General features: G+C 39.8%; 1 protein-coding gene across 2 annotated transcripts in view; it reads right to left on the bottom strand.

Moving 5' to 3' along the window:
* Positions 1–10,315, bottom strand: part of pxk (PX domain containing serine/threonine kinase) — a 37,419-nt gene extending 27,104 nt beyond the window's left edge. The window contains exons 1-4 of one of the 2 annotated variants that reach the window (XM_088337587.1): positions 10,062–10,315; positions 5,618–5,668; positions 4,328–4,375; positions 3,291–3,477 (exon numbers count right to left, since the gene is read on the bottom strand). In XM_088337587.1, coding sequence (XP_088193713.1) covers positions 3,291–3,477; positions 4,328–4,375; positions 5,618–5,668; positions 10,062–10,163 — 388 coding nt within the window. In that variant the 5' untranslated portion in view covers positions 10,164–10,315. The remainder of the gene's footprint in view (positions 1–3,290; positions 3,478–4,327; positions 4,376–5,617; positions 5,669–10,061) is intronic. The other variant, XM_088337589.1, reaches the window with a different exon arrangement.
* Positions 10,316–14,784: the final 4,469 nt, after the last annotated feature.

The raw sequence follows: 14,784 nt of genomic DNA, 5'->3' as shown, positions 1-14,784 counted from the left end.
AGTGGTCAAATATTACACAGTGTCCCATTAAACTTTCACAACTACCCAAACATCAATGCTTCTAGTTGTTTCTTTAGCCCATATGTGGCAACTTCAAGCAAAGAGGTGACACTTTTACAATTCTTCTGGGACAATAAAATCAAGAGAACAAATTGAAACTAAAGTTGGGACTAATACATTACAAAGAACCAATTATGGTGGCGCACTCTCAAGCACAGACAATTAGGTTTTGTTTCACCAGTAGCGAATGGTAGGCATTGCATGGGGAGAAGGCGTGGCTTATACAGGAACAATTAACGGGAAACCAATGAGGCAAACTTGAACACAGAGTTTACACTAAAAGTGTGCTGTGAATTCCCGTCTTCTTATTTTATTTTATTTTTTTTAATCACACCGTGCCCTTAGAAAAAAAAAGAACGCCATGGACAGTACCCAGAAATGGAGATCTTGGGTTTTTTTGAAGCTCAGACAAAATGGATATGGAGTGTCTCAGTCAATTTAAGTCATATTTATTTGTATAGCCCTTAATCACAAAGAGTCTCAAAGGGCTGCACATAAGTGTTTGCAAGCTCCTAAAATTGCAAAAACAAAAAATGTGAAGGGTTCACTGCTACGGCAAGTTGGTGTACACCAGTGGTCAGGAACCTATGGCCAGCGAGGCATATATGGCTCTTTTCATGAGTATATGGCTCAGAGACAAAATTATCTTGGAACACAATTCCCTTTGATGTTTCAAAGTAAACTATGGAAATTAGTAGTTCAGTCCAGTATATATAGGGCACATCATCAACTCCAGTTCACAGTCACGGTGTCACACCGAATACCCTGTTATGGCAGTAGGTTGCTAAGAAATCCTTTCAATTGAAGCTCATTAAACTATGTATATTCACTGTTGAGATACTTAACGAGAAAAACTCACAGAAAACGCTCAAAAAAAAAAAAAAAAAAAAAAAAAAAAAAAAAAAAAAAAACACGCACCAGCAAACTACTCGCAGCAATTTAATTGGATGAGCAGTACAAATGGGCAAACTGCACACAGCGCAAGGCACTCCCTTCTCTCTTGCTTAGTGCTGTCTGGGCCGAAGGTAAAGACAATATTCTTATCGTTTGCAGTATTTTGTGATATTATTACACAAGAACTTTGCTTGCACTTTTTTTTTAAACCATTATTTAGGACAAACATGGCGGTCACAATGAGCCTCAACACTCTTAAATAACTGAAGGCGGGAGACAAATTTTAAGTGGTATATTTATATTGATATGGGACACAGGCTCTGGCATTATTTTTATTTCATAGATTTAATCGAATCATCAAATGGCACTCAGTGAAATGTGCTGAAGAATTAGCTTTTGTCTGTAGGGGAAGGTTAGGTGGTTTTGTTAAATTTTGTCTCAAAATATATGGTGTAGCTCTCCCAAAAATGTTTTAAAATATTTTTGTCTTTATGGCTCTTTGGGTCAAAAAGGTTTCCGACTCCTGGTCTACACGATTAATCATTTTTGTTTTATTATTTGGCTATTTTAAAGCAATTTTAGGGGGTCAGATTCTGAGAGTATATATATATACTGGACTGTCTCAGAAAATTAGAATATTGTGATAAAGTTCTTTATTTTCTGTAATGCAATTAAAAAAACAAAAATGTCATACATTCTGGATTCATTACACATCAACTGAACTATTTCAAGCCTTTTATTATTTTAATATTGCTGAATTTGGCTTACAGCTTAAGAAAACTCAAAAATCCTATCTCAAAATATTAGAATATCATGAAAAAGTATACAAGTAGGCTATTCAACTAATCACCTGAATCATCTAATTAACTCGAAACACCTTGCGAGGTTTCCTGAGCCTTAAAAACACTCAGCTTGGTTCAGTAAACTAAATCACAAGTATGGGGAAGACTGCTGATCTGACTGCTGTCCAGAGGACCATCATTGATACCCTCCATCAGGAGGGTAAGACAGAGTGCAGTTTCAAAGCATATCCACAAAAAGTCTGTTGGAAGGGAAAAATGTGGCCGGAAACGCTGCACAACCAAGAGAGATGACCGCAGCCTTAACAAAATTGTGAAGAAGAGCCGCTTCCAGAATTTGAGGGAGCTTCAAAGACAGTGGGCTGAAGCTGGAGTCCAGGTATCAAAAGCCACAGTTCACAGACGTGCCGGGAAATGGGCTACAATAGCCGCATTCCCATGGTCAAGCCACTTCTGAACTCAAGACAACGGAAGAAGCGTCTGACTTGGGCTATGGAGAAGAAGCACTGGACAGTTGCAGAGTGGTCCAAAGTCCTCTTTTCAGACGAAAGCAAGTTTTGCATTTCATTTGGAAGTCAAGGCGCCAGAGTCTGGAGAAAGGCTGGAGAAGAGCAAAATCCAAGTTGCTTGAAATCCAGTGTGAAGTTCCCACAGTCAGCAATGGTTTGGGGAGCCATGTCAGCTGCTGGTGTTGGTCCACTGTGTTTCATCAAGTCCAGAGTAAATGCAACTGTGTACCAAGAGATTTTAGAGCTACATGCTTCCATCTGCTGAAAAGCTCTATGGAGATGAGTATTTCATTTTCCAGCATGATCTGGCACCTGCCCACAGTGCCAAAACCACCAGTAACTGGTGCACTGACCATGGCATCACTGTCCTTGATTGGCCTGCTAATTCCCCTGACCTGAACCCCATCGAGAATTTGTGGGGTATAGTTAAGAAGAAGATGAAAGACACCAGACCTACAAATGCAAATGAGCTGAAGGCCGCTATCGAAGCATCCTGGGCATCAATAACACCTCAGCAATGCCACAGGCTGATTGCCTCCATGCCATGCCGGATTGATGCAGTAATCTGTGCAAAAGGATTCCCAACCAAGTACTGAGTGCATCAATGGACATTTTCAAATGTTTGATTTAGTTTTGCTGTTATAAAATTATTTTTTTTACTTGGTCTGAGGAAGTATTCTAATATTTTGAGATAGGATTTTTGAGTTTTTTTCAGCTGTAAGCCAAAACCAGCAATATTCAAATAATAAAAGGCTTGAAATAGTTCAGTTGTTGTGTAATGAATCCAGAATGTATGACATTTTTGTTTTTTTAATTGCATTACAGAAAATAAAGAACTTTATCACAATATTCTAATTTTCTGAGACAGTCCAGTATATATATATATATATATATATATATATATATATATATATGGTAATTTGTAACTACTTTTGTGTGCCAGTAATATGGGGAGTAATTATTTTTTCAATGAAGAGTAACCAATTCATTTTTTTCAGTAACCGACCCAACATTGATTGTGTCCCACCTGTGTAGTTGCTAGCGTAGTTGTTGGGGTCCAGAAACTTCTTGAGTGGCAGGGCAGCGCTTAGCAAAGGATGCTGGGTTACGAAGTCGAGGTAGGCCTGCAGGCCGCGCTGCCTCTCGGCGATAAATTCACGCTCCATGTTGCCGATGAGCTTCTTGGGCGGGAGAGGAAGACTGATGCCACACACCTGTATAGTGAAAGCACCTAGTGACTCGTTTTTATTTATTTTATCTGTGCTTTTGCGCAGTGCTGCCCAAAGAAACAGGAAGTGTGCAGGAAAAAACTCAGCAGAAAACTTTGTGGCATCCTGTGACTGGGTCACTCACTTCAGACCTCCTTGGAGCAGCCAATTCGGTTCCCAGACTCATTTATTTTACTTTCCTTGCAGTTGACTTATGGCATGAATGAATATCTTATGTACCCAATGTCATGTGCATATGCCCAAAACAGTGGCTGCAACATTACAGGACTTTTGGGGATTTTTTTTGTAGTAAAAAAAACAAATATATTCTGAATTTGTTAAAAAACAGAAATGCAATAGATTTTGTATTCGTTACATATCCACTAAAATATTTGAACAGTGTATTGGTATACTTTTTTATTATATTGCAAAATTTTGAGATAGAATATTAGAGTTTTTGCCATAGTCAGTGATATCAAAACAATATACTTGCAATATTTCATTTAATTTGTAATACATCCAGAATGTATGACCTTTTAGTTTTTATAATATCTTTAAATAAATTAAGGGATTTCATCACAATATTCCAATTGTCTGAGACATTCCTGTAGTTACAGAATGATGCAAAGCTTGTACTTTTTTGTGCATTATTCTCATAGTTGTTAAATAATCCATTAAGTAATACTCAATCCATTGACAGTCAATATTAGAAAAACAACACAGCAAATGTTTCTTCCTGTGCCCATTTTTAGTGCAGCATCATGGAAAGCATTTAAAATAGTGGAGTAGGCCCATTTTAAGCAGGGCGTTTCCCTACCCATCTCAACTGTATACAGCAGAAGATTATTTGACTCACCATCAGACTATTGTTGAGGACGTCAAAATCACTGTAACGCCGGATGACCTGCAAAAAAAAGTGTACCAGTAGACCAGGGGTAGGCAAAATACAGGATCCCCTGATCTAATAAAAATAATAATAATAATAATAATAATTTCCTTGTATTGTCATTCTGTGTAACAATGTACACAGAACGAAATGTCGATTGCATCTGACCCGATGCAGCCGCAGCCAAGAGAGGGCGCCGCCGACCACTTTTTAAGTCTTAGGAATGACTCGGCCGGGGCGCGAACCCGAACCTCCCAGTCTCAAAGCGGGCGCCTTACCATCTAGGCTACTGAGCTGGTATAAAATATATATAATAGTAAATAAAGAACAAGTAATAAAAAATGTTCTTTAGTGCCAACCTTGCCCCATTGTCCTTTTGTTTATTCAAAACCAACTACAACAGAAATACTACCAAAGTACTAAAAAACTATTTAGTTTTACTTAAAATCATTACTAAAATAAATCTCAATTTCAATAAAATAGTTTTTCGAGTCAGATTAAATAATTATCATACAATATTTTTGTTTTATTTTTTAATATCAACAACCTCACTATTGCAGTGATTAGGGCTACATGACGAAAAACACATTGCTCAAGGGGTACATAACTTAAAGGGACAGTGTTCACTATTTGCATACTAGAATTGCTGTATTGTGTGGGTGAACCAAAACAAGTGATAAAAAGCGTAAGGACAAATACGAAGTAAATGCAACTGACTAAAAAACACTAATTTTGCTTTCATCCTTTCAAGATTTTTGGGTTTTCGGGTACCCAGAGCAGAAAGATGGCTGACAATTTTTTTAGCTCCTTCTAAGTAAAGCTCATGTCAAAAAATAAATGCATATTTCTTGACCCACGAGTTTTGTAGAAAATGCACATTTGTAGAATAGTTCAAGTTAGCCGATTATTTGAATCAATCTAGGGTCTTTTTCACGGAATCATTTTTTTTACCACTAAGAGGCGCTAAAAAATACACACAGTCCCTTTAAAGAAGGGAAGTTGAGGTGTGGGAGGATGTCGATCCACTGGTCTTGGTGACGAAAACTTTTTTTATGAGATGGTGGTTAGCACCTTCGCCTAACACGTGATAGGTCCCTGGTTCAAGACCAGGTGGAAACATATGTTGGCCTGGATAGGGATGGCAACAACAGGCTGTACTTGCCGAAGACTCACCACAGAAAATGGTGCCCCTAAGACCCTGGTAGTTAAGGGATCCAAAAAAACCCAGCCAACCAAACCCAACCAACCAACTAGATTTACCTGCCAGCTGTTCTCTGATGACACACCCCTCTGGACTCGGATAATGTACTCCTACATGGACATAAACAAAAAAAGGGGAAATTACATAAAAGAAAGCAAATAGGACTTCTACAAAGCTGACGCTTCTATTAAGGCTACTGGGTTTTTTTGAATGTGGGTTAGCTTTAGGATAAAATCCATTCACTCATTCATTATATTTTGCAACGTGTCGTCCAGCATATTTTCCCTAAAAGGTGTGTTTAAAGGAACAAACGATACTTTTTTATGGGGTTATTAAATTGAGGGTAAATTAATTCAATGCACGGCAGAGCTAACTGGTTAGCACGTACACCTCAGTGTTCAGAGGTTCCAGGTTCAATTTCAGCTACCAGCCTCCCTGTGAGGTGTTTGTATGTTCTCCCTGTGCCTGTGCACGTGGTTTTTCTACAGGCACTTCAATTTCCTGTTGTGTTAAAAAAACATGAATATTGTCACTAGTCATGTGTGAGTGGTTGTACAGTATATGTGCCCTGTGATTGGCTGACAAAGCCCACTGATCGAAGTCAACCGTATCTCAAACGAGAAGGACGCTTTTCCACACTCCTATAATACTTTGCTTACATGATCTGATTAATGTAAAACGTGTTTGGACTGTCTCAACAGTTTATCAAAGTTGTTGATTTTTTTATTCATTGTAACCTTATATTTTATGAACAGAAAACCTGGTGAAAATATGAAAATTGGGGGGCAAAAACAAAACAAAAACAACTAATCAAAGAAGAAAAAATCTCCAAATCAAATCAGAGAGCTCAGGACACATTTGACACCAGAAATCACTTGTTTAAACTGTTGCCATCAGATTCTGGATCATCAAATCTAGAATTAAGAGACTGAAAAGCAGTTTTTACCCTAAGGCAATAATCACCCTCAGTGCTGTAAAATACTTTTGATGGGAATGTGCAATCATGTGAAAATTTTGTTGAATGTTGTTGAATGCATGGAAATATGGTTAATATGTAAATCACCGAGAAAGTGTCTTCCTTGGGACAGAACTGTGGACACATAATCTTTAAGAGTACTAAAGACTGGACTGGACCTACACCCAGACAGTTTTGAGACACTTGTGTTGTAGAATAGACTTGCTTACATGTAGAAATGTAGAATAGACTTGCTTACAGGTAGAAATGTAGAATAGACTTGCTTACATGTAGAAATTTGGAAGGACTTGCTTACGGGTGTGGGAAAAGGCTGTGGGAAAAGGCTGGGTAGACATCCTTGAAGATACTCTTGGCAGACATTAAGTTTCCTTGAAGATAGCGTGCAAGGGACGGGACGCTCTGTACTTGATACGTGATACAGGACCGCCTTTTGGGGTGTACTCAATCGAAGCCTAATCGTCACTACCAGCTTTAAATACATTGTCATGTTCCTAGCTCTGGGAGATCTTTATTGACGCATCAATAAAGTGACATCTCCCTCCGTAACGAAGCTGGCTCCTGTCTATTTCTCTTATCCACTTATGAGAAGACTTTCTCTCGATTATCGGACCTCCAATTTCTACAACACTTGAAGCTCCCGAGTAAAACTGCCATAAACATTTGGAAAACATTAATGATGGACGCTATAGCTCAGGGGTCGGGAACCCATGGCTCGCGAGCCATATACAACTCTCTTCATGAGTACATATGGCTCGGATATAAAATAGAAAATGTGCAATTATTTTCTATAATGTCATTGCAGCGTCAATTAACATCCATGCGAAGCAGAGAATGTACTCATGAACAAGGGGTTCTGTCTAGTAAATATAGGACACAATTTCAACTAGTTTACAGTCAAAGGGTACAGCCAACAGACCCCTGTTGCTGTAAATCGCTAAATACCATGTTTTCCGCATTGTAAGGCGCACTTTCATTTTTTTCAAAAGCTGACCATGCGCCTTAAAATATGATGCGCCTTATATATGGATCAATATTGAGTCGCAACGGGTCTCGCAACTTCGATAAGGAGCGGCCGATACGATTTTTCCCCGTAGAAGAAGTGTGCGGTGGACACCCTGAACTGGTTGCCAGCCAGTTGCAGGGCACACAGGGACAGACAATTTGTTCGCTTAGTCACACCTATGGACAATTTGGACTTGCCATTTAACCTAACATGCATGTTTTTGGAATGTGGGAGGAAACCAGAGTGCCCGGAGGAAACCCACGCAAGCACGGGGAGAACATGCAAACTCCACACAGGAGGTTTGATCTCATGACCTCAGAACTGTGCTGCACACGCACTAACCACTGCGCCGCCGTGTTGCCCCTCTCACAAAAAAAAAAATGTTTTGAATAATTTTGCTTTTATGGCTCTTTGGGTCAAAAAAGTTCCCGACCCCTGATATAGCTTGAGAAAAAATGCAGGGGAGAGTAAACAGGTTGAATGTGACGAGTGAGCGAAGGATAGCGTTTTTTTTAAGGTTTTATCCCAACATAATCTGTAACATCTCTGTATTCATAGTGCATTGCACCAAACACCAAAGTATACTGCTTTTTCTTTTTCCACACATTAAGTTAAACAGCTCTTAAGCATATCTGTTTTAAGTTTGTTTGGTTTAGACTTTTCTTTTCGTATAGATACCTGTTGAAAACTTAATAAAAACGAGAAGGTTTAATTAAATTCTTCTTTTTAGTTTTACTTTTACTATAAAATAATGGTTATTTTCATAGTGTTACCCTTAACTTTTATTATACCGTGTTATTTATTTTGTAAATGTTCTTGGACCATCAGGATGACACACTTTTAGTTAGCTGCGCATTAAATATGTTACACTGACAATAAAAACGTTTGTTTTTTGGTCCACAGCGCTAAACTATTTTACGCAGGGCTTCTATTAGCGGACATTATTTCCTTTACCTAATGGAGAGTCCTTATGTTGATTATTAAGTATTCTAATCATCCAACACGTCATAAGATTTAGGTTCATTCTCTATTTGTGAACATAAATACGTCCAAGCCATCATGTGTACACCCTGATTAGCAATAACAAACATCACATGTCCGCAGGAGCGGATTTGCATTTCGTTCTAGCATGCTAAGCTAACTGTCAACATCAGCTGGTTCCCAAAAAAGGAAAAGTTCGCATGACGTACGACATTGTAAATTCACTCATCGGGACGACAAAATACAAAATCTGGCATGAAGTTCGCAAGGAAAAAAATACCATATCACAACAAATAATACATTTAAAATAATATGTTGTGCAGGTTGTGGTAGAAGGGAAAATCGTGCCATAACGTCTACGGATCGAAACGTGGACTAATGCATACCTGTCAACTTCTACATTTCTCCGTATTTGACTTCGTTTTTTGGTCATGTCAAATTGTTTATGCCGTAAGAATAAACTCATTATTTTGCTAGACCCACGTCGTCTTGCCCATTTCGGCTCTAATCCAGATACGACAATGTCGCTGCAAAGGTTATTTTATTGTACATGAAACAACACCAACTTTGCTCCAAGTTGGGAAAGAATTGTTGGTGTCTGTTATTTGTTGATTAAATAAAATTGTTTATACAAATTATATTTTATTCCCATTCTACTTAGTTTGTCTTTCTGTTAATATGTTTTATTTATGTATGTTTATCATCGTCTGATAAATGGTCTGCATTTATATTACGCTTTTCAAGTCAATGAAGACGTCTCAAAGCGCTTTACAATGTGCTTCACACTTGCCCATTCTCTCTCTCACACACACACACACACACACACACACACACACACACACACACACACACACTAATAGCGGCCATGAGGCCATAAGGGGAATTGTAATCAAAAATAAGGAAAGAAACTGGCTGAGGTTAGCTGGTATGTTACCGGTAATTTGCAAACTTAAGTTCACGGAGTATTTTTCATTGAATAAACATTCACCAAATGTTGGAAAAATATTTCATAAAAACGCACAAAGACGTGGTCCTTACAAAATGCAAGTTTATTTTTAATTATCTCTTCTGTGGTTGGTAGTGACACCACAGCGTGCATGTATTGAGCCACACTTCTATTTTACAGGATGAATGAAATACAATGAAAATAAATAATAAAATCATAAATAATAAAATTGAATTGTAAACTAAACTTGTTTACAGAAATAATCTGTTTTACTCTACACAGTCTATCTTGTTTTGAGTAAATAGGTGCTGTTGAGTTGGTAAGGGTTTTAATCGCTTGATACGTCGAATTGCAATAGTTAAAGGGGAGCAATGGGCAGACGTCAAACGGGTTCAATAATGGAGCCAGCCAGGTAAACAAATGACCCTAAAACGAAACTGGGCATCACACTAACGTCAACTATCACTACTGACAGCAACAGGAGAGTCTGGTAATGGAAAACTGACCAACTACTTCGTCCCCAAAACCAGTTGAGTTTCGCAATCTATCTGCTCGAATGACTCTCTATCTATCTATCGGTTGAAAGATGACACTCACCGTGTGAGATTGAACATTCTGGCTGGCCTCGATAAATGCCGAAAGTGGAATGGTGTCATCTAGAAGAAGCCTTCCGGCAGTCGGCTTCGCCTGCAAAGACATCCCGGAATTCGGGAGGAGGCAATCCAACGAAAGTCCCTTTCAAGCGCCTACGGATTTCAGCGTGTCGCCGCCGAAGTGGAGAGGTGGGGGTCCAGCTGACCGTCCGAGTGCTTTCGTTTCTGGTCTAAAAAAAATCAACCTAGTTTCCTTCTATTGAAATGAGAGCTAAACGGCGGTTGAGCAATTGCTGGAACGCTACTGACTGCCCTCTGTAGGAGGGAGGGAAAACCGCAGATACGAAATATGGACATTGTAAAAAAAATGGATTTTTTTGGGGGTTTGAACAAATTTATTGACACTAATAACAGAAAACAATCTTGACAATCTCAACAGCAACCAAGCACATTCACAATATTATATTTCAATATGACGTTTAACAGCAAACACAATGTGAGGTTTTAACAACCCTTCTCGAAAATCCTAATAGCAATCAAGCATATTCACAATTTCGTTATACAACATCTTTGTTAGTGTCAATAGATCCGTCCAGGCCAAAGTCAATTTTTTTGTTCTGAACAAATCCACCGACACCAACAGCAGCAAAACAAACACGACAATCTCAACAACCATCAAGCATATTCACAATTTTGTTATATCTGACAAAATGACGTGACGATATGACGTTTTAACACCTTTTCCTGACATTTTCAACATCAATTAAACAATTTCAGAGTTATTATCTTTTAATAGTAGTTAACCAAAGTGTAAAGGGCAAAACTATTGTGCAAGGGCATAGCTCTGTCATCCCACCCTCCGAAGCAGCATCCTCCAGTCCTCTTTGTGGGTCCTCTCCCTTCTTACTTTTACTTTCCACAACCCAGGCCGTTGCTGCCGGGACACCCACAGTGTAGCCCCGGTTCCCCACTCCGGGTGGGTCCAGACGATTCTTCTTTATGGCTGCGTCCTAGGCCCGCCGCTCACAGATTGTATGGTATCTGCAGCCATTTGGAGCACAGCCACGGGGGGGATCTGCCTGCACCTCCATACCAGCAGGTTTCTAGAGGTCCACATGGCGTCCTTGATGGCGGCGAGAGTGAGCCAATCCCTGGCAAAGTAATTCCGAGACCTCCTCGACCGACTCACCCGTAAAGCACGTACTGTGCATCAGGGACCTCTCCTGCTGGCAAGTCCGGGAATTTTCCTAGTTGGTCGGCCATTGTCCACAAGTCCTCGGTAGCACTGCACTCACAAAAAAGGTGCCTCACCGACTCCTGGGCACCACAGCCAGGTCGAGGGCATGTCGAAGTCGCTGACATTCCTCGGTGGTGCATTACGGCTCTGACTGGGAGAACCTCATGAGCCACCATCCATGACAAGTCTCATAGTCTGTTTGGGAGGGCAGGATGATTCACGTTGCTCCAAACCGTTGTAGGTTCGCCAAACGCAAGCTCCCGCACAGGACTTACTGTTGCTCGCTCTTGCACAATAGCAATAAGGGCCCTGTGGTTTTGTAAAGTGTGACTTTGTGTTTCTAAATCAAAATTCTTTAAAAAATCCCGAATAAAGAGATGTGTTGGTGGCAAGTTAAATGAAACTGGAATCAAACGATTGTTTGGTACAAGCTTTAGCTTCCGCAAATATGAGCCCATCCAGAACCGGGTCATCGCTTGACTTTTCGGGTTGTTGGGTGGGCCCACAGCGTTTTAGAAGTGGAGAGAGACATATTTGCTTCCCAGGAAAAGCTGGCGGTCAGGCACTCCTTTCCCCCCTTTTTCCTTTTTATTTTTCATTGTATCTCTTTTTATCCTTTCCCACTTTGAGCCCCAGACAAAACGAAAGATGGCTCGGTCCAGTTGTAACAGCACATTCTTTTGGGCAAAAAAACTAAACTGATTGATAAAAGCAGTGGGAGGATGATCGCTTTGATGATTAGGACCTTCCCCTCTATTGTTAGTTTTCTTAGTGACCAAAAAACAAGTCTTTGCTTAAATTTTCTTGTCACGTCATCCCAGTTGGTCTCGCCTCCTCCATCCGCATTGAATTTTATCCCTAGGATTTTCTGGTCTGTCTTTAACACCGCCAGTGGGAGTCCTGCCTTTTCTGTCTCTTTCTACGTTCCATAAAACTTCACTTGTGACTTTTCTCTATTTAGCCTTGACCCAGACACCCTCCCAAACAGGTCAGTCAAGTCAAGGGCTCTTCCAACAGATGCGCGGTCAGTACATAAAATATTAAAATCATCCATGTACAAAACACACTTGATAATTTGTCCCCCACTTCCTGGGATATTGATCCCTTCGACAAATCTATCTTTTCTTAACATTTGTGCCAAAGGTTCAATGCAAAGAACATAGAGAAGTGGAGACATAGGGCAACCTTGACGCACACCGCAGTTGATCTCGATTGCTTCTGATAAATTCCCGTTAATCATGAATTTGCTGTAGATGTCTCAGTATAGCAGTCCCACCCACTTGATGTATTTTGGAGGAAAACCACATTTTTGTAATACCCTGAAGAGGTATTGGTGCGAGACTCGATCAAAGGCTTTTTCAAAGTCTATGTTTAGGACCGCTAGTCGCATGTTTCTGTCTCTCGCATAACAAATGGTGTCACGGATAAGCATAAGACTGTCGCTGATCTTCCTTCCCACGATGGCACAGGTTTGGTCCGGATCAACCAAGTCTCCCAAGACTACAGACATTCGTGTTGCTAGAAGCTTGCTGAAAATTTTACAGTCCACGTTTAAAAGCGTTATGGGTCGCCAGTTTTTTAAGTCAATTTTGTCTCCTTTTTTGTGCAATAGAGTAACTATCCCTATTCTGAAACTGTCTGGCATGTTGTCTCGACTGGAAAATTCGTTAAAAACAGTAATCAGATCTGGTGCTAAAATATCCCAAAAAGTCCGGTAAAATTCGAGGTTGAGCCCGTCCTCCCCGGGTGATTTGCCTTTTTTCATAGTCTTTATGCAATCATTCAGTTGGTCTTGGGTAAAGTCCGATGTTAAAAAGGGGTCTTGACGCACTGATCTTGAAATATGATCTACATGCCCCATTTCATTCTCATGTGTTTCTTTCTTTTCATATATTTTTTTGTAGTAGTCTTCGACTAATTTGTTTATTTCACTACTTTCCTGAGTTGTCTGTCGGTATGGCCGTATATGTTAATGAGGTTAAAATCATTCCCTATATAAGAAAGTCTTGCTAAGATTGCGCGTCCGTCTCTCATCACAGCACTCCCCTTTATGATGAGTTGAGGGTTGTTTATTAAAATGGCTACCCCATCGTTACGGTTTTCATTCGAGCCACTCCATAATGACGGATATGGCCAAATCTCTTCCCACTGTTTATAATTTTTTAGAAAGGGGATGCAACATTCTTGTAGTAAAAACAGATCCGTTCTGATAGTTTTTAAGAACGATAAAACGCTGTGAGCCTTAGCCTTTGATCTCACACTTCTCACATTGATAGTAGAGAATGTAATGTTCATAATTGTTGTTAAAGTATTTAAACTACTTAGACAAAACCGGGGGTTCAGAGTCCATTCTTTGGTGATCATCGAGAGTGTCACCTGTGTCAGACACATCACTTAAGAGCAGTACCTCATTTGGAGACTCACCGGGGAAAACTTTGGAATCCTCTGACTCTCTGTCCAGGTCTTCCCCTTTTTTCTGGGTTAGGGGGTGAGCCAGAGGATCTATCAAGGGGTCTCTTACTTCCCTGCCCACAAAGAGTCAGATTTTTTCCCTCCTCGACTTCCTCCGTCTCAACTTCATACAGTTCCCTTGTGGGCTTTTTCATCGGCAATCGGCTTTCTTCTAAAACTCTTGTCTTTGTTTCCGTTGTTTTCACCACCCCCAATTTTGTCTTACTTTTACCCCTCTTTCCAGTGCCCGTATGGGTTTTTGGAGAGTCGTTCGCCTTTTCGATTTGTTTGTCTTTTTCAAATCCCGGTAGTGGCATAGCAAACAATTTTGTTATTTTGGACTCTCTTCCAGGCCCTTCCTGATTAATATGTGTTTTTGGAGTGACAGTTGCCTTTTCTATTTGTTTGTCTTGTCCAAATTCAGGTATTTGATTAAAAATCGAATTAGAATTTCCAGTTCCTTCCTGACTCAAATTTGATTCTTTGGTCTCTCCTCCAGGGGTTTTGGGAGGGACATCTGTATTTTCAATTTGTTTATCTTGTTCATTTTCTTTGTGCATTTCTTGTTCATCTTCATTGGGTATTTCCATAACTTTATTCATTTCCTGTTCATCTTCATTGGGTATTTCCGTAACTTTATTCATTTGTTCATTTTCATTTGGTATTTCCATAACTTTATTCATTTCATTTTTTTTGTTGTCTTTATTCATTTCATTGTCTTTGTTACATATATTGATTTAATTATCTATGTTGTCTGACATCATTTCATTGTCTTTGTTGTCTTTGTTAACTGCCTTCCTAGCTTTCAACTTGTTAGCAAACGATTTCGGGCAGTTCCTATAGAGGTGGTTCGTTTCTCCACAGAGATTGCATTTTCTGCTATTGGTACATTCTCAAAGGAATGTCCAATTGTCCTGCACTTTCCACAAAAAATTCGATCACATACCTCAGCCAGATGCCCATGCTCACCACATTTGCGACAGAGTTTCGGTTGACCTTGATAGTGGATAAAGCCACGGTTTTCCCCCAGGAATATAGT

The sequence above is a fragment of the Urocampus carinirostris genome, chromosome 6 (assembly GCF_059441175.1).
Source record: "Urocampus carinirostris isolate Australia breed hairy pipefish chromosome 6, RoL_Ucar_1.0, whole genome shotgun sequence".
Taxonomy (NCBI): Eukaryota; Metazoa; Chordata; class Actinopteri; order Syngnathiformes; family Syngnathidae; genus Urocampus; species Urocampus carinirostris.
This window is presented reverse-complemented; position numbering and strand designations above follow the sequence as displayed.